We start from the raw sequence: 20,723 nt of genomic DNA, 5'->3' as shown, positions 1-20,723 counted from the left end.
ACTCATAACTCATAACTCATAACATGGGCTCAGATTACAGCAGAGAAGGAAGGGAAAGAGGAGCAAACTGAGCATGCTCAAGCTCTAGCCCTGGAGGTTTAAGCTGAAGGCAGGGAGTCTGATACAGAAGCCCAAGTGTACACAATAGAAGGAAAGAAATGATGTGTTTCTTTTAACAGAGGACAGCATTACTGGTATATTTATATAGACCTTTCTGATAAAGCTTACTTAGTTTTAACCGTTCCTTCTACTTTAATCTATTCAGGATCTATCAGTGTGAGACTCTTGCCTCAGTTGTAAGCAAATGACATTGATGGGGAGGCTCTAAAGTCCCATAGGGCCACAGTTCTGCTGCTTCAATGTTTCTGCTCGAGTCTTTGCGCTGCACTGAATTTCAAAGGCAACAAGCGACGCAGCAGATCATAGAGCCACTGGCACTCAAGGAGTTAAAAGGTGTTTAAACAGATTCTAGAACAGAAATTTCCAAATCATTGGTCCTGTTGTTTGGGGCAGATTGACAAGATCACTTATAATACTGTTCTACAACAGACAATATGGATTCAAATTAGTGTCATAATTCATTAGCAGATTGCACAGTTGACTCCCAGGCATGAAGCCAGGCAACTAAGACTTGTCTGTAAAGCACAGAATCTACTCCGCACACACTTTCAAAGCAAAACAGGCAGCACGTATAGAAAAATAGGCGTCTTTTATTGCAGCTTTTAAAGTATTTTGAAAAATCTTATAAAGACTTACAGTTTTGGTTGACCTTTAAGAGGGAAAAAACAGCAGGGAGAGGAATAAAACAGAAATGGATGCTGAATTAATGGCAAGTTCAACTATTTGGCAAAGTAGAATAATGACGCAGGCAACATGGCTGCCAATTAGCGGGTGGTAATGAGCTGGGTAGTAGGGAACTGTGCGCTTCAGTAGTAAAGTTATGGCGTGGGGAAGCCTTAGAATATTCTTCCTCTACTGCCCAGAGAAAAGCCCTTAGATCACTCATTCAATTACAGCTTTGCTTTTAGGGCAGAGACAGAAGAGAAGATTTGGGAAGAATTAGTCACCATTCTTCGGGCGACTAATCTCCACGAAAAGCCTTCCCTCCGGCTAGAATCTAAATCGCCAACGGGATGGCACTTGGATGGCTTAATTTCCGAAGTCGCCTGAAGTTTCCTCGTGAAGCAACTTTGAGCGACTTAGGAAAACAAAGCGCTCCGAGTGCCATCCCCCGGATGAATCTAGATTCTGGCCGGCGGAAAGGCCGTTTGGGGAGATTAGTCGCAGGGGAACTAATCTCCCCAAACCTCCACGTGTGTCTCTCCCTTACTAGGGATGCATCCAATTCAGGTTTGGTTCAGAATTTGGCCTTTTTCAGCAGGATTCGGAGGAAGCCTTGTGCTTGCTGAACCGAACCCTAATTTGCATAAGCAAATTAGAGGCGGGGCTGGAAGGGAAATCGAACAAATTTCATAAACAAGTAAAACACTTTTTCCCCCACTTTTAGCCTAATTTACAAATGCAAATTAATGTTCAGAATTGGTATTCGTCCAAATCCCAAATAATGGATAGGGTGGATCCCTAGCTCTTACATTAGGTAAAGCAATGTCATACCCAGGGGTTCACTGTTGCTTTAAGAAGAACTTTAACCCTTTTAGTGCTGCAGCCAGCTCTTTGTTCTGTGCTGTATGTTGACAAGTAAATAAATGTGCAGATACAGACCAAAGAAATGTCGACTCTAGGGATGGGCGAATTTTTTCGCCTTGTTTCCCCGCGTAAATGACGCCCATAGACGTGTATGGTGGCGTGCGTCAAAAAAAAAAATTAGCCGCGCTACAAAACAGTTTTGACGCCCACAGACTTAATTAGGCGTCGGCAACATTTCACCGGCTGCGAAATTTTGGCAAACGAAACGGGTCAAATTCGCCCATCCCTAGTCGACTCTTTTGGCACCAGTGTGTTGCTGCAGATTCCACCTTTCACTGCACTGGGATTTGTCATTTAATAGGGATGCACCGAATCCAAACACTCGAATCATTCACAAAAGATTCGACCGAATACTGAACCAAATCCGAATCCTAATTTGAATATGCAAATAAGGGATGGGAAGGGGAAAACGTTTTTTACTTCCTTGTTTTTTTTTTTACAAAAAGTCCCACGATTTCCTTCCTCGTCCCTAATTTTCAAATGCAAATTAGGATTCGGTGCATCCCTATAATTTAATGCTGAATTACTAGACGGACAGTGCAAACATTATGCAAGTATCATGGTCTAAGTATTAAGGTCTTTCAATGTTTAAAATTTGGTGTACATTAAACTAAAATATAACTAAAATATAAAATCTCCCCCCCCCCAAATAAATTACTTTTCTTTCCAAAAATCAATGTATATATTACATTACAATTACTGACCTGAATTAATAATACAAGCAGCCTTATAAACAAAGCCGGGTTTACAAAAAAAACAAAAACAAAACAAAAAACAACACAGACCATTGTGTTAATTATGTAAGTTTCTTTTTAAGATGCCATCATCAATAAAAGACTGGATTAACATGGTGATTGTGAAGCTCGGGCCTGGGAATCCATATGTAGATGAGGCAATTCCATTTCTCAGGCAGATGTGGCGCCACCTTGTGTTGTGATGAGATACAGCACCGTTTCTCAGAGAAGTTCATTTTAAGATTCGGCTCTTCCTACGGCCAATCAGGCAGCTTTCTTTGTGCACGTGCCTGGCAGGTCCTGAAGGTTAATTTTTGACCTAAGAGAGAATCAAGAGTCAATAATAAATGAGATTATTTACCATTCGCATCAGTCCCTGCCCCAGTGGAGATCACAAGCCAAAGTCACATTCTCACTCATTATGGTGATCTTTTGCTTTATCACAACCTAATTAACCTGCCTGTATGTTTTTGGAATGCGAGAAGAAACTGGAACACCTGGAAAAATCCCCCCCCCCCATCTATTTGGATAGTCACTACATTTTAAAGGGGAACTATCGCGAAAATGAAAATGTAATATAAGCTTCAGCATACTGAAATAAGAAACTTTGTAAATACAATCAATTAAATATTCTGCATAATCAAGTTTATATTCACTATTCCTCTCTCAGCATCTGTTTCTCTTCATTCTGTCTTCATGCAGCAGTTGGGTGTCAGATGAATGATCCAATATATCTTATAGGGGGATTTTGTTCCTAGCAGATGTATTAGAGCTCATTCAAATAACTGATTCCAATAGAAACAAAATAACTGCCTTTTGCACAAATTCTGCAGGTAGAGAGACAGGATTTCTGGTGATTTATTAGAGGGAGCTCTAATATATCTTCTAAGCAAAAGGAGCGCCCCTATAAGATATATTGGATCTAAGGGGCAGATTAATCAAAGGTCGAAGTGAATTTTCGAATTCAAAAAATTCTAATTTCAAGCTATTTTTTGTATACTTTGTCTAGGGAATAGTCCAAATTCAATTCTAATTTGAAAAGGTTAATGAAATTTATCATGTACTGTCTCTTTAAAAATTTGACTTCGACCATTCGCCATCTAAACCTGCCGAATTGCTGTTTTAGCCTATGGGGGACCTCCTAGACCCTATTGGTGGACTTGAAAAAAATTAAAGGTTTTTTTTGGGAAAAACTCAAATCGAATTTGATCAAATGCGCTATTCCTTCAATTCGTACGATTCAAATTCAGCGGAATATGGACCTATTCAGTAAAAAAAATTTTGACTTCCTTTCAGTTGGTCTTTTTGAATTTAGAAGTTTTTCAAATTGGACCCTTTATAAATATGCCCCAACGGTCAATGAATATCTGACACCCAACTGCTGCATGAAGACAGAATGAAGAGAAACAGATGCCGAGAGAGGAATAGTGAAGATAATAGAGATGCACCGAACCCCCGAATCCTTCACGAAAGATTTGGCCAAATACCGAACTAAATCCTAATTTGCATATGCAAATTAGGGGTGGGAAGGGGAAAATATTTTTTACTTCCTTGTTTGAAAAGTCGTGTGATTTCCCTCCCCGCCCCTAATTTGCATATGCAAATTAGGATTCGGTTCAGCCTGGCAGAAGGATTCAGCTGAATCCGAATCCTGCTGAAAAAGGCCGAATCCTGAATTCGGTGCATCCCTAGAAGATAAACTTGATTATTTCAGATACAATGCAGAATATTTAATTGATTGTATTTATAAAGTCTCTTATTTCAGTACGCTGAAGCTTATATTACATTTTCGTGATAGTTCTCCTTTAAAGAAAACACAATATGCAAAACAATATATATATATATATGCGGTTTTATTTAATCCTTCCCTTCTCTATAGACTCCAGATGTTTAAACAGCAACTGAACATTTCTTGTATATTCTGTACAAGTTAAAAAAAAGCTCAAAATTAATGTACGCATACGTGTGACTTACCTGTTGTGGACCATGTGACTCTTGACGAGGTGACCCGCTGCTAAAGCCGCCATTAGTGACAGTTCCCCGGCCATAACTGTGCTACACACTATCTGAGCAAGCTGGCAGGCGTTTTTCCCTGGTGTCTCTGTGCTTGCTCCTTGCACTCCCAGCATCTACAACAAAAGAGCACATTTATATGAAAATTACACTTTTCAGGGTTTTCTCCTTTTTTAATACGGGGAAAGACTTCAAGCTAAATGATATATAATCGTATATATTGCTCTGGTACCCATTCCCTGTTGTCGGTTACATCCAGGTTTTCTGTGTATTTTAAGTGGACACAATTGGCTGCATTCTATGCCAGAAGAATTTAAATATCATTTGTCTTTTGGCAGCAGATGTTAGGGGGTATTAAAGGGGTTGTTCACCTTCAAATTAACTTTTTAGAATGATATAGAGAGTAATAGTCAGACAATTTGCATTTGGTTTTCATTTTTTATTATTTGTAGTTTCAGCAATCTGGTTGCTAGGGTCCAAATAACCCTAGCAACCATGCAATGATTTGAATAAGAGACTGGAATATGAATAGGCGAGTGTCTGAATAGAAAGATGGGTAATAAAAAGTAGCAGTAACAATAAATTTATAGCCTTACAGAGTATTTGTTTTTTAGATGAGGTCAGTGACCCTCATTCGAAAGCTGGAAAGAGTCAGAAGAAGGCAAATAATTAGAAAACTATAAAAATACATAATGAAGACCAATTGAAAAGTTTCTTAGAATTGGCCATTCTATAACATACTAAAAGTTTACTTAAAGGTGAACCTCCCCTTTAATGTGACTACTCCTTGTGAGCAATTGTCAGAGTAGGAGAATCTAAGTAACCAAAATGACCACGTCGCATATACAGTAGAGCCCCCATTTTACGTTTTTCAGGGGACCAGAAAAAATGGTGTAAATTCCAGGAAAAAGTAAAATCAGGGAAATGTATTATGCATTATATATAGGTGGGACCACAATACAACAATGTAAAATGAGGGTAAACTTAAAATCAGGGGATGTAAAATGGAGGTTCCGCTGTAAACCTGTTTTATAACGAACTCCTCCTTATCTGTAAGAATAAGATGCAGACTGCTGCTGAGAAGGTAGTAATTTAAACAAACTCTTCTCATTGCAGGGTGGTGGTGGTGGGGGGGGGCGGTAGCATGGGTGAAAACAGACCAATGGTCTTTTAGTAATTTATAATACAAGAAACAAAGTATGGATTTCTTCTGAGTAAAGCAGCAGCCAGAAAACACCTTTAACATGATTTTGCTTAACAAATGTGTATATAAATATATATTGCACCTTTAAATAGGCTTTATTGCAATTGGTTTAACCATTCCTCCTTGATCGGATTATTGAACATAATTGTACCTCACTCCACAAGCACATTTGCCCTTCTGTTCTTTGCAGCTAGCCACCATTAAATGTACTCTTCTTACATTTATCTTCCTATTCACCAAGCAAGAGACGCTATTATACGTGGAAGTACGAGGTACAGACTGAAGTGGTATTTTAAAGGTTTTTTTGTGAACCCCTACCTGTAAGCAAGCTTGCTGGGGAGCCAAGTTAGTTCCACCTCCTACAGTTCCAATTTCTATAGAGGGCATTGTGCAGCTGATGTACAAATCTTCATATGTGGGACCGGTAGCCTCCATTATTGTGATGCAATTGGAGCTCCCAACATTCTGAGCAGCATCCTAATTTAAAGGGAAAATGAACCAATAACTTCATACAGTCATTTATTAAAGAGCAGATTCATCGGATGAAAACACAGAAGAACAAACTAAAAAAAGTAATGATTACAGCGGAAATACTGGCATAAGGAAGAACTATTATGCAGAAACCATAGCTGGGATGGGGGGTCACTCAACAGAACAAATCCCTCAACAGAACAAATGCTGAAAATGGCCCCTTAAAGGGGTAGTTCACCTTCCAAACACTTTTTTCAGTTAGTTGTTTTTAGATTGTTCCCCGGAAATATTAACTTTTTTTAATTACTTTCCATTATTTATTTTTTACTGTTTTTCCAAAATCTAAGTATAAAGTTGAATGTTCTTGTCTCTGGTGTAAGTAATTCAGGTGCAGATTCTGGACTGTTACAATTTTGTAACATTTAGTTGATACATTTCTCAGCAACATCTCTTGAGTATTAGTTACTATTGTATCAAGTCTAACAGTTGCCTGTAATGAAACCCAGAGATTCTGCTCAGGAGGGAAATAGATAAGAAATGTATCAACAAAATGTATCAATTTAGAACAGTTTACAGGGTCCCCGTCTCAGAGAAGCATCAGAAGGTGAAAAATGACACTTTACACTTCAACGGTCACACATGAAAAATAGAAAGTCATTGGAAAAAGTCGTTATTTCTATCTGAAAACAACGAGTTGTTTGAGGTTGAACCACCCCTTTAACCCCTATGACAGACTTTTGGTTTTATTTTTAAAAAGCATGGATGTTTCCGAATACTCTGCTCACTTACCTGTCCGCAAGCAATGTAAATGGCAGTCACAATGTTTGCAGCATGTGCATTGTACCCTCCGATGCTTCCCGCCATTGCAGAACCAATAAAATTCTTATTGATATTCACTTCAACTAACGCTTCTGTTGAGCTCTTTAGAACCTATGGAGAAAAATCATATTTCCATCATAGCCGCGATATTAAACCACAGGATTATATTCTTATTTTCAGCCTTCAGATTTCCAATCCCCCCTCATTCATGATTACAAATTTATAGGACAAAGGGGAAAAACAGTCTTACCTCCCGTACAACTTTGGCTGGAATGATGGCCTCACAAACCACTGACTTTCCTCTTCCCTCTATCCAGTTAATAGCAGCTGGCTTTTTATCCGTACAGTAGTTGCCGCTCACAGCCAAAACATGGAGATCAGGGAACTCTTCTTGTAGTCTAGCAAGAGCCTGTTCAGTGCCCTGTAAAGAATCACATAATACAGAATAAACACAGGAATAAATATAAACAAAGCTTTGGTAGGCTATTAAAATGATGAACTGTAATCAGTTGCATATTATGGATACATTTCTTATTAATTCTTTAATAAGGATTTTGCAACTGGAGAAGCTTGCTGCAATTAGTAATTATAAATGAAAAGTTGTGAGTAAATGCCTGGCTATAATTGTAGAACAGATAGGACAAGTGCTAAGTACTGAACTCTATAAAATTGAGGGGTGAGGGTCACTATTTGAATTCAGAATGTTTCTTTAGCAAGACACAAAGCTCCAGCATATAATTACAGCATCCCTGTGGTGTTGTAGGAAATACAACTCCCGTGATCCGGAAAAGGCAAAAAGGTGAATGAGGTGGATGGATACAATGAGCAAGTGGCTAGTAACAATATTTAAATGTGTTTATATTGGAACATTCACTGTACAGCTGGAGGGGTAGAACAATGGGCTGGCGCGCCTACAGAATTGCATTTCATATTTGTTTATACCAAGATACAGTTAATTCTCCCAGGAAAACTATACCTCCAAAATAAATACTCGAGCAACAGATCAAATTAAGTGGCATATTAAAGAATCTGGTCATACTGATATATATATTTAAGTAAATATTGCCCTTTTACATCTCTTGCCTTGAGCCCCATTTTGTAATGGTCTGTGTGCTGCCTCAGAGATCACCTGACCAGAAATACTTCAACTCTAACTGTAACAGGAAGAAGTCTGGAAGCAAAAGACACAACTCTGTCTGTTAATTGGCTCATGTGACCTAACATGTATGGTTTGTTTGGTATGTTTGTGTGCACCGTGAATCCTATGATCCCAGGGGATGGCCCTTATTTTGAAAATGGCAATTTCCTGTTTATGATTACCCAATGGCACATACTACTTAAAAAGTATATTATTATGAAAATGGTTTATTTACATGAAGCAGGGTTTTACATATGAGCTGTTTTAAGCAATATATTTTGATAGAGACCTACATTGTTTGGGGGGTATCTTTTTCCTTTAAGAAATACACATTTCCGTTATAATTAACTTACTTTCGAAATCATGTTCATTCCCATGGCATCTCCTGTTTTTGACTGGAAACGGATGTACAGGTTCCTGCCAGCAACGCAGTTTTGTAGTCTCCCGAGTCGTGCAAATCTAAGGGAAATATTCAGTGTTAATTTTGACAAACAGTAAAAACCAAAATACAGCTCTGAATAAGAATGTGTTGCATATAAACAGGATGCACCAGTTTTCATATATTTATCAAGGCTTAGTGGCTCGTGCTTGACAGACTGATGAAAGCAACGCAACCTTCTCGTTGTTAATGTACTTATCGTTTTTCCTCATGAAATGCTGAAGGGAACAGCTTCCTTATATCTTCTAATAGACAGAACTCATGTCTCAAAAGGTGGAAATCTTTCAATATATATTGAGAGCAACTGCTGTACAGCTGACATTCCTTTAAAGATCCTGTATAAACGTACCTGCTTGTGCTATCAAATGCATCTTTTATGACTTTGAATCCCTCTGCGCTGTCTAGCCAGGCCTTTACTTCTGCTGCATCACAGGCAGTTGGTAACCTAACAACCGGTCCACGAGTCATCCCATCAGCCAGAACACGACTTTTGGCACCTCCTCCCAGCTGAAAGAGATAAAGGCAATCACCATGTGTTCAGCAAATTAACCTTTTTACATAAAAAATTTAGAGTATTAACAATTATAAAAATTTCAAAGTCATGTACAGTCACTTGGAAAATCCTTCTTATAGGTTTATGAGCTAAGAGTTAGATTAGTTGACACCAGAGCTCTATCCTAACAGAAACGCGTGAGGTGTATGTAGGGTTGCCACCTCACCCCTTTAAAACCGAACACATATGGAATACACAGCCTGTGTGGCTAATTAGCAAATCATTTAGATGCATGGCTCATAAATCAATTCATTCTGCAGCATGCATCTAAATGAATTGCTAATTAGTCACGCAGGCTGTGTATTCCATATGTGTTCGGTTTTAAAGGGGTGAGGTGACAACTCTAAATATATGGCAGTCAAATATCATCAGTCTCTTTCAGGTTGGTCTAAACTACAGACCTTTCCTCAGACATGCACATAAATATTTAATTACATTTGGGCTGGAGTAAAATACTTGAAGAAAGTGCTCTGCAAGATTAACAGGCTAAATGGGCGTGATTAGGTTTCCTTGCTGCTTGGTATTATTTGTAGATAGAATCTTACAGGAAGATTAATTGGCTATTGTGAAAACTGACCCAAGTGTGCGTGTGTGGGACACATTTTTCACAGAAGGCAAGATTAACACGTTTGGTTTACTGTTGCCTTGAATATATTAGATGTTGGTATAAACTAAGCTCACCATTATGGCTCTGCAACCTCTGTTTGTGCTGGCCACAAGACATCCTTCAGTTGTTGCCATGGGCACCTGATACTCTTTGTTGTTCAGCAAGAGAGGTCCAGCTACACCTACAGGGATGGGCATGTACCCGATGACATTCTCACAACAAGCACCCATTACCTGGAGAGAACAGAAAGACAAACATTAATTCTTCCCTGCTGATTAGATAAAATGCGAACAGACGCATACAAACAGCCTTTGTAATGAAACAATGGCCTATCATTTACATATCAGTGACTTACTAAAGAGTAGTTGTAGTTCTTATAAGGCAAGCTCTGCAGTGCTGATCGCTGGGGGAGCTTGTCAGACAACATTTGCCGGCGAATGGCCACGCCCCTCTCGGGAGATTCCATCATGGTTTCCAGTTTGTAGGCTGGGATGTGTTTGGCATTCACCAGGCTAATGACTTCTGCATCAGTCAGATACTGTGCGCCTTTCTGTAGAGAATATGGAAGACATGGCGGCAGCAATGATTAGAAAAATCTGCCTTTCCAGCTCTTCTCTCATTCTAAACATTGAATAATTATCAAAACCATTTTACTTACATCTGGATTCTTGAGTATACGAACACATTCATCAAGTGGACGGGGTTCCTCTGGTAGATCAAACATGGTATTTTTATCCTCTGGGGACAATTCCAGTGGAGAAGAATCTCCCACTATAAACTTGGCTTTGGGCGATGTCTCAAGGGGTAATGGCTTTATAACTGCCTCTACAGGTGTGAGAGACAAGAGCTCATAAACATGCCATATATTCCAATATGCTTCTTTATGGGAGCATTCAAAGGCATACACAATTTTATTTGTCCATGTCAGTTGTTAATCACTTATATGACATCACTTTGACTGCATTACAGAATCAGTAAAGGCAAAATACACCTAATGGAGGTAATATTTTAACCATTACTGTACTACAAAGCAGTAAAAACACAAATTAAATACTCTGCTGCCCCATGGCCTCCGTCTACCCCTGGATTATGATAACAGTAGAATCATACCAGTTTCCTCCTTTGATGAAGCTTCTTCTGTTGTGGAAACATGGACAGTTTTTTCCTGTTCAGGTTCCCGTCTGCAGCAACTCTCTATTTGCTTCTTTTGCACAGCTATAGGGTTGATAATGGGGTTCTTCAGAGAGAAAGTTGATTCTGTCTCTGTTTGCTCAAAGAATATGTACTTCACAGCAAGGAGAAGAGCAAGACCAAGAGTGATGATCTGTTCTATATCCATGGTCACCATTCTGTTATAAAATGAAGAGGAAAATTAAATAGTGGCTATTCAGGAACACAATGGTGGCCTGTTGACTTGTTCACTGTATAATCTGTACAGGGATTCTAGCAGTAAACCAACAGTAATGCATGATCTTAGGACTTATCAGTGCCCCAATTATTCTTACAAATTCATAGGCTGTGTCTCTACAGCTGCTACGTGTATGACAGCTAAAATGTTTCTCAACAGTAACTTAAGGGATACACAAGGAAGCAAATTCTTGAGGATGAGAGTTTTGGAAAAAAAACAAAAAAACAAGTATTTTTATTGCAAGGCCTCAGTTATTTACATGTTCTAAAACCGATTGCACTCCACCACACAAATAGGCAGCAACCCGAGTCAGAAAGTTTTATGTTAAGTGGTGCAAGAAAATTAACTTGGTTGTACTGATTAACAATACTTTTTTCTGAACAAAAATGTATTGTCTCAAGGAAATCAAGAGCAGGAGGTAGAACAGGTTTTTTTTGTGTGTGTGTGTGTGTGTGTATGTGTATGTATTTTTATAAGAATAACAAAAGTAAAGCAATGTCAAGCAGAAATAAAGCAATATTTACCTAGAAAGATAGAACTGCCAGAGGGGCATGCTGGGCTCAACTCTCTTTGGCATCATATCATCCAGCATGGTGGTAACTTCATGGTCACTGATTGAGGTGCTGTTTTGGGAAGAGGGTTCACTTATCCACCGACTATGAGCATGAACAAGGACCAAACCCAAAGACTGCAAAGAACATAAGAAAATAAAGGACCTGAAGAGTTATCAAACTGTCACACATTATGTACTGAACACACCAAAATTATAATACTTAAAGCGATATTGACATGTTCTTATGAAAATGAACGGGTGAAGCACAGTCTACAGTTACAAAACTGTCCTTAAGCAGCCCGTGCCCAACGGAACTTACAAATCATGATTCTCATAGAAGCATTAGAAGAGACACATTCATTGGTCATGTTGGGCTTGGGGCAATGTGATTACAGATTAGAAACATGACAGAATCAATCCTCTCCACCTGAGCCAAGTCAGAGAGTCAGAAATGTTGTACCACTGGGCAGGGTGTGTCTTGCGGGCAGTTGTGTAGGGTTAAGGGAAATCTAAAATGGAGACCATGAGGAAAAGAAAAAACAAATTCCTGAAATAAAGTCATACGTACCATAATCATTTTCACTCTCTGAGTAACAGGATTGGGTTTATTATCCTCCTCTTCTTCTAGTACACTAGCAAACTGACTGAGCTGCCAGATTGGACGGCCCTCTCGGCTCTCTCTAGAAAGCTAAAAAAAAAAAAAAAAAGTTTTATATGGATTATATTGCTTTATATGGTGGAATCAAGATAAATATATGCGTGTAGGCATTGATATCACAGTCCTTACCTCTAACACCAATGAAACACAAGCTGGAAAGAAGGTCATGAAGGCAAAATAGTTGGCAAGGACAGACATGCAGCCGAAGCAACACATGATTTCTAACTGCCGCACACCTGCAAAACAAGAATGTAAACAAAAAAATAAGGCGCCGTAACCGATTTACTTTACAATTGTGCAATATTGCATCCTATACAGATTTTACTGAGTAACATGATCAGGACATTATTACACTTCACTGGAAATATGTAGGGGGGGGGGGGGGGGGGGAGAGAGAGAGAGAGAGAGAGAGAGAGAGAGAGAGAGAGAGAGAGAGAGAGAGAGAGAGAGAGAGAGAGAGAGAGAGAGAGAGAGAGAGAGAGAGAGAGAGAGAGAGAGAGAGAATGAAGAAGTAGAATGTAATATGCCTCATATATAACAAGTCATATAAAACTAACCTGACATTGTACCGACTCCAATCACAAGACATTCAACAAGTGCGTCAAGGGTAAAGGTAGGTCCTAGAATTGCCATGCCACGGGCGATATTGTCTCGGACTTCATCCTGAGAAATATTATAGCTCCCCATTAGAAAATGAATGAAAATAATTTTAAACATCATCTCAACTGACAATGTCAAAGCTATATCTCAACACTAGCAGGAAATCAATTCTGAGAAATTAGTCACACATGGAGTGATTTTCAGCACTATCATATGTCCACAGACCGGTGACACGCAGAAGGCGTCCTTGCACTAGTTCCACCAAATGCTTTACTATGAAAGTGTGGCTCTGCGTTGGGCTTGAGCTGCTATTATCAAAAACGTAGTTACATTTTCGATACTGACAATATAAATAAATATTTACCTTTGCCTATTAAACCAACCAAACGTCAGACTTGATTCAGTTTGTTAGACCATGGAAAGGAAGAAAGGTTGGCACACATAGTATTGGAAATTATGCTATTGTTCTGAACTGAAGGCTAAATGGCAGGATTTAATCTGAATATCTATGAGGATATCCAAACATAACTGTTGCATCTATTTGAGGCAACACCTCAAACTAGTGGTTCTGAAAAGGACATTACTTCATCTGCTGAGGCCCCGTTTATCTGCTAATAGGAGGAACAAATGAGATTTTAAAGGGATGGGAACTTTTATCAGAATCAGCCAAACCACCCAACCAAATGTGTCCAGATTAAAAGTCACATGCACCATCTAACAATCTTTATGTGGTATGATCACATAGACTCTTCCTACTGTGTCTCTCACCACATGTCATATAATCTCTGTATAGTAATAATTCTTTTTTTTTAAATTATTATAATGGTTGTCCACTCTGTGCTTACTTTTCTACACTAAGATTGTACAGCTCTGTGTATCCTTGTAGTGCTTTATAAATAAACACTTCTATACATGTATATACTGGCTGGGAAAAAAAAAAGACATTTCTGAACAAATTTTTTAAAATTCTGCAGTTTAGTTTTTTTTTAATTACAACAACAGTAGCCTTTAAGATAGAATATAACATTATAATGCTCATCATGGTGAATTTTGCAAGCCTATTATCGATTAGCGGTAAAACTAGAAGTTAGGCAGGTTAAAATAGAGTTAAAAGGTTGAACTTGATGGACGTGTGTCTTTTTTCAACCTAACTTACTATGTTACTTACTATGTAAAATACATACCTGTGAGTTGGAACTTAGAGCAAACTTGGCTAAAGCACTAGCCTTGGAAAGATCAATCAGAAGCAGGAAAAATGGAAGAGCTTCACTGTAATAAAAAAAAAAAAAGTGGCATTTCATTAATATTTGGAAGCACAAAATTCTACAACAGAACACAAAGGACAAAAAAGGCACACGGTACTCACTTAAGGCCTGTCAGTTCTTTATCTAGGAAGTGAATGACCACTGTGCTGAAAACAAAGCTTGAGAAGATGGTGAAAAGTCCAGCAATCCCTAAAGGAATCAGAAGAAGAGAACATTTTAGTTTTATGAATTTTACAGCTTTCTTTTCATCCTTTCCATTGTCTGAATGGAGGGGAAAAAAAAGTCACCTAAAATGTATTTTGACCCAAGCTGCCTGAGGTTCTGGAACTGGAAATAAATGTAGAGGATGGCGATGCATCTTGTGATTGTCAGGATGATGATGTCACTGCTCAGAACATCCTGTAACAAATAAGCGAACAGTAAATACGCAATGTGACGCCTATTGCAACATTTTTTGAGTTCACTGATCAACCTATACACCCACTGCAAGACGCACCTCTTCAAACTTAGGGCAAGCATAATTCCATCCACAGATCTTGTCATTCCCAGTGAACATGTTCATTGACATCATGCAGATGGTGAGAGTCACAGTCCCAACGATGACCTCCCAGGGATGAGAGGCCACAAACTGGCCATGCATGCGAAATAGTCTGGACAGCATCTTTACTCTATGAATGATTTCCTGTCAAAGAAAGACAAATATTGGTACATATTACACACTTATTACATATCACTTAAACATTTGGTACATATTTCACCATAGGTGACAGAAAGTCACATAAAAATGGCCTGCCACCTACTGGGAATGTTGAAAATCATCTGGTAGGAAAATTCAGTTCTACTTCAGGCTTTTTGTGATATCCTCAACTCAAAATCCAAAGCTGTCTGCTTTGCTAACTATAGAACTATGTATATAACTATGCTATAAGAACTTGTATTTAATTGTACCGACAGACAGAACTTAATATAAAAATAGTAGCTTTGCTGCAAGAAAGCCATAAAGGAATCAGTACTTCACCTTAAATAAGGTGAAGTGGATAATAATTACCGGGTTATCAGGAATGTCACTAAGGGTTTGCTGAGCAAAAGAACAAGGGTGAGAAACGTATGTCTGGGAATTATAAACTGCGCCAATTCTGGACAGATTATGTAACATAAGGCACACCCAGGTTGTAAGCACTTTGAACAGGTCTGACAAGAGTCAACTAATTAAAAGCAGATGCATTTACCTTCATGCGGCAGACTAAGCTATAGAGGCTAGGGATTATTTCAAGCCTCTTACATATTACGTCCTGGTTTCTATCAATAAGTACAATGTAATATTCTATTTATACTTTATTTTTAATATTAAATATAATATTCTAATGGCAAGAAAAGTTTGGTTGGACCCAGTGGAATAGTCAGAACAAAAGCAGACAGCAAGTTTATGCTCTAGAAAGTCAAGTATCCACAGATCTGAGCAAGTCAACATCATCCTACTTAATCACAGGATAATAACAAATACAACGGATTATGTATGTTTATTAACTCTATTACATGAACTGGCAGACATTATAAAGAGGTATAGGACTAAAAATTCATAGAACACAAATTCTAAATACAGGTACTTCATTTTAAGGCTAAAGACATATTAAGATAAAGCAAAACACAAAGCTACTGTACTGTTAATGACACGGCCTAAAGTATTATTGTTATGATATAGGACACAGTAAATTGAACTGATAACTATTGTTCTTTAACATTAAAACGGACACAGTACTTTCAAAGAGCCAGGTTTCTAGCTGCCAAAGAGGAGTGACATAACTAAAAAGCACCAAAACGGAAATGTTACAAGCCATTGCATCATATTGCAATTTGTTATAAAGAGTAACAAGCTGAGCTGTGCAACAGAGAGGAACTCCATCTAGAAGAAGAATGGGACAAATTACTTACAGTATAGCAGAGTGTGTGGGTGCAGAAGTAGAAGGAGATCTGTGGGATATGGATAGTGGAATTGGGCAAAGTATATAAAGTAATACAGGGGGAGGAGTTACATTGGGTTGGCCTGTAATTAAAAGGTGGGGTTTAGATTTCCTTTACAAAAATAGTTATCAGCTTGCAATCAGAGCACACTAACTGTTTATAAATCAATTTATAAATCATACGTGTTCCCAGAAAACTCTGGCCAGATTTAAACAAGCCTAAACTAAGCCACCAATATTTCTTTATTTAAAGAATTTTTTTTTTTAACAAACAAGGGTCAATTCAGCAGCCGGCAATAGTCATTGTAACAAACGCCCAAGGGTCCCAATCATAACCCAACTGTACCTCAGATTTTGATTCTGTTATCTGGCCTGTGGTATTATGCAGTCTGTGTGCTATCAGTTATTTCTCTTGGCCTAGAACTGATGAGATGCATACTGTCTCAGAGAGAAGAGTGGGGCCTGGTGTATACAAGGAATGTTATCCGTAATCACAAGGGGTGGGTGTGTATTTTGTCAACTTTTGAACTATCTCATTCATCTGCTAATTTATAAGGGCAACAGCAAAATTATAAATGTATCACAAAGCTTCCTAACACTGTTTGATTAGACTCAAACTGGAAACCTAGGCTGATATAATATACCAAATATATATATGGTACATTTAGAAGTGGAGCCAACTGTAGGCCAAATGCAACCCTCCAAAAGAATCTGTATGCCCCCAACCCTGCTAAGGACTTTTCTGTATAACAGTTTTTTTAGACTCCAACTCCCAGCTGTCTGGTATTTTATTATATCAGCCCATTATAGGGGAATGGTTGGTTAGCACTGGTGTAGACCTATAATTTTTACATTTATTATCTATATAAAGTAACATCTCATCAGACTAAACTGTTTTTTTTTAAAAAATTTTTATTTCCACTTCACTGAAAGTCTGTAACATTGTCCTAAAAAAAAACACAAGTAGTGACTGCATAAGATACAAGGGTATAATGGCATGTGTACAATGTAAAACTGCTCTTGTATACTATGTAGGAGTTGCAGGACAAAAAATGATAATTGTTGGATGAATCAGATCAGATACCCTCTGGATCAATACCCACAGAAGGGATATTACTGAGCTGTCTGTAGTCAGTGGGGCTCATTTATAAACACAAATTATATATATATATATATATATATATATATATATATATATATATATATATATATATATATATATATATATATATATATATAATTTGTATTTAGATAGATCTATGCCTTGTTATAGGGCATTCAGGGGCTTGTCCATTTATTGGTTGAAATGGGTGCCTGGAACTGCAACATTGGAAGGTTTCACTTTAATTTTAACACCGCCTCCCTTTCCTTTATACTGTTCTTATATATCATTCTTATAAGTCTCCCTTTCACTGGGGCTCATTTTTACACCTCCCAACTGTCCCTTTTTTGGCGGGACAGTCCCTCTTTTGACAGCTCAACCCGCAGTCCCTCATTTGTATGGGAAAGTCCCTCTTTTCTCTGCACTGAACAGCCAGAAAAAGAAACAAAGTTTCTCACTTAATTGGCTTTTAGCAGAGAGCCCAGAACAGCTAACAGGTGCAAATAAGATACTTTGTAACAATTTTGAGACACAAAAACACAGTTTAGATAAGGAGAAATATTTTCAAACTTTCATAACCTGCCAAATTTTGTAAAACAAACATGGTAATTAGGGGGTGTGGCCACAGAAAGGGGTGTGGTCAAAAAAATTGCTGCGCTACTTGCGGGAAAAAATTTTTTGTCCCTCTTTTTACTTCCAAAATGTTGGGAGGTATGATATATATATATATTCCTCTCAGGATCCCATGGGCAGCCAATAATAATACAATACAATGTCTTTAGTCCTTCCCCCCTCCAAACCCCATTATTATATCAATAATAAAAGCGAAAAAGCTTACATTTATATACTTGTAAGAACATGTTCATATAACAGACCACCCCGAGTATTTCGTTCTGGGAAAAGGATCATCCGCCCTGTAAGTAACACCCGAGCAGAGAACAGGAAAGTAACGCGCACTCTATAAAAGTAATTCACTGGGGAAGAGTCATAACCTTCTGGTGCCCATCACACAGTGTTATGCCCAAATAGTGACCTCATCACTTGGGGACAGGAAGACGGTGTCATTAAAAGGACCCAAGGCTGCCCCGCACAATGCCTGATTAAAAAGACACCTGTTTAAGGTGGAATTAAAAACGTCTATGTAAAACTCACTTTGGCCGGTGTTGGCTGTTGACTGACCCGGCGGCGGCGGTGGCGGCAATGCCACAAGGATACAGAGATGACACACAACGATGTTCTACTTCCCGCCGCCGCTGAGCAAGTGGGAAGAGGCGTCAGCTGTGAAGCCAAATGACAGACGCATTAGGGGAGGGGCCGTAGCTGCCTGTGGTCTGATCTAACAGCCAATGAGCGTTCACAGCAAGTGTCTCGTCATTCCAGTTGCCGTAGCAACGCAAGGTAAAGGCTTGTAGGAGAACGCACGATCTCTCCTCACTGACTGAGAGCCAATGAGTACAGCGGATGGGTAACTAGGGAGCCAATGAGTGCAGCGGATGGGTAACTAGGGGATGCGGAGGGAGAGGTGAGAGAGATGATGGAGACTATGGCCCGATCCCCGAGCTCAGCTCATAGGCCGGGACTTCATGGGAAAGTGGCAGCTGGTGGGACGGACATTGTTCAGTGATACTGCCCTGTTCCCTTTCATATTAAACGGTGGAAAGTTTTTTTTTTCCCATACAATGTTTTTACATTCCATTTAAAGGGGAACTCCAGCCAAAAACTGATATTTTATGTGGCACAAGTGACAGAAAATATAATTCTAACCAACTTTCCACTATGCATCAATTAAACATTTCTCATAGGGTTTTGTATCTTTAATTAGTGTTTTTTTTTCCCCCCAAACAGTTCGATTCTTGTAAGGCCTGTTCCGGTCTGAACTTTCTGTTCTGTTTTCAAACATATGAAATAATCTGGCCAATACTGTACATGAGAAGCATTTAAATACTAAGATACTCATCTTTCTTATTAATACAGATACAAAAAAAAAAGCAAATCAATCAAAAATAAGAAAGTTTTTTTTCTCTAAATTAGCATTGCTGTATTTCAGAGCTTTCTGGATAACTGCCACCTTTTTTGGAAAAAAGTACCGGCCTTACTATATATTTATATTTTTTCCCTATTAATTAATATTGGGGTCAAGTATCATTTTAAGCGTCTAACACCGATAATAAAAGAGGAGTCGATGGCGGAGCTCTCCCCACTCCTTCCTTTCTCCCTCGTCCACTGCAGCTATCGCGGGATCTCGGTAACTCTCAACCGAGTGCAACAATGCATCCAACCAAATATCCGCTGGCAGCGCAGGTAGACATATCCACGGGAGGCGCCCCCTGTGGATATGTCTACCTGCGCTGCCAGCGGATATTTGGTTGGATGCATTCAAGTATCATTTTTACCGGTCAGGCCGGTAAAATACTGGCCAGGTGGAAACCCTAGTCCCAGTGTCTCTGTACGTCTGACACAGAATAGCAGTAACATTGGCAGAGCCGGGCCAACCCGGCCAGGCGCCCTAGGCAACCTGGCGGGCCACGGCGCCGGCTCAGCGCATGTGAAACTGTGCATGTGCGAAACTGCGCTCCAGCTCGCATTCTCAAAGCTGCGCTCCCGCATTTACATGAAAGCTACAAGCGGCAGTCTGGGAGAGACGGGACCGGACACCGGGTAGGCGACAGAGCAGGTACATGCCTGGCGCCCCACCAGCTTTGCGCCCTAGGCACGTGCCTACTTTGCCTACCCTTAGTTCCGGCCCTGAACATTGGATACGTTTTTTCCCTAATGTCACCCGTTATTAGTAGATTCCTTGGGTCCCAGGAGGTACTAAGGGTGCCCACTCCCCCAGTCACACATTCTCATCTTTGCCACACTATTTATTTATTTTTTCAGGGATGCACCAAATCCACTATTTTGGATTTGGCCAAACCCCAAAACCTTTGCGTAGATTCGGCCGAATACCGAATCTGAATCCTAATTTGCATATGCACATTGAGGGGTGGTAAGGGGAAAATAGTTTTTACTTCCTTGTTTTGTGACAAAAAGTCATGCGATTTTCCTCCCTGTCCTTAATTTACATATGCAAATTCAGATTCGGTTCAGCAGAAAGATTCAGCCGAATCCAAATCCTGATGAAAAAGGCTGAATCCTGGCCGAATCCAGAACCGAATCCTGGATTCGGTGCATCCCTAGTTTTTGTGGGGCTAGATCATCTGTTCCCAAGTGCCTTGTAAGGGAGGTTTATAAGGGTTCACCTGTGACTAGTAAACCTCACATGACAGATCGCGCAAGAAGCCTTTTCTGTAAAAATGACACATACTACATAGATGTGCAATGAACCAAGGAAGGTCTTTTATTTGTCACAGCATTACATGCCTCACACATTATCACTTATTGACCTCACTGGAAAATGTTGCACACGTGACACTCTCACTTATCTCGGAGTTTCCAGTGCTCATTTAAAAATTCTCACTTGTCAATCACAGCCCTGCAGTCACTCAAGC

At 39.2% G+C, this 20,723-nt stretch overlaps 1 protein-coding gene across 2 annotated transcripts; it reads right to left on the bottom strand.

Annotated features, from left to right (window-relative positions):
- Positions 1 to 690: 690 nt before the first annotated feature.
- hmgcr.L (3-hydroxy-3-methylglutaryl-CoA reductase L homeolog) lies at positions 691 to 18,481 on the bottom strand. Of its 2 annotated transcripts, NM_001087811.1 has the most exon segments (22): positions 2,502 to 2,760; positions 4,416 to 4,570; positions 5,977 to 6,135; positions 6,919 to 7,059; positions 7,199 to 7,369; positions 8,440 to 8,545; positions 8,875 to 9,032; positions 9,760 to 9,918; positions 10,041 to 10,131; positions 10,133 to 10,139; positions 10,142 to 10,235; positions 10,344 to 10,510; positions 10,796 to 11,034; positions 11,618 to 11,781; positions 12,215 to 12,334; positions 12,434 to 12,540; positions 12,862 to 12,967; positions 14,089 to 14,173; positions 14,271 to 14,358; positions 14,457 to 14,568; positions 14,666 to 14,851; positions 18,385 to 18,481. In NM_001087811.1, coding segments are annotated over 21 exon segments (2,649 nt in total). In that variant the 5' UTR covers positions 14,831 to 14,851; positions 18,385 to 18,481; the 3' UTR covers positions 2,502 to 2,705.
- Positions 18,482 to 20,723: the final 2,242 nt, after the last annotated feature.

The sequence above is a fragment of the Xenopus laevis genome, chromosome 1L (assembly GCF_017654675.1).
Source record: "Xenopus laevis strain J_2021 chromosome 1L, Xenopus_laevis_v10.1, whole genome shotgun sequence".
NCBI classification, from domain to species: Eukaryota; Metazoa; Chordata; class Amphibia; order Anura; family Pipidae; genus Xenopus; species Xenopus laevis.
This window is presented reverse-complemented; position numbering and strand designations above follow the sequence as displayed.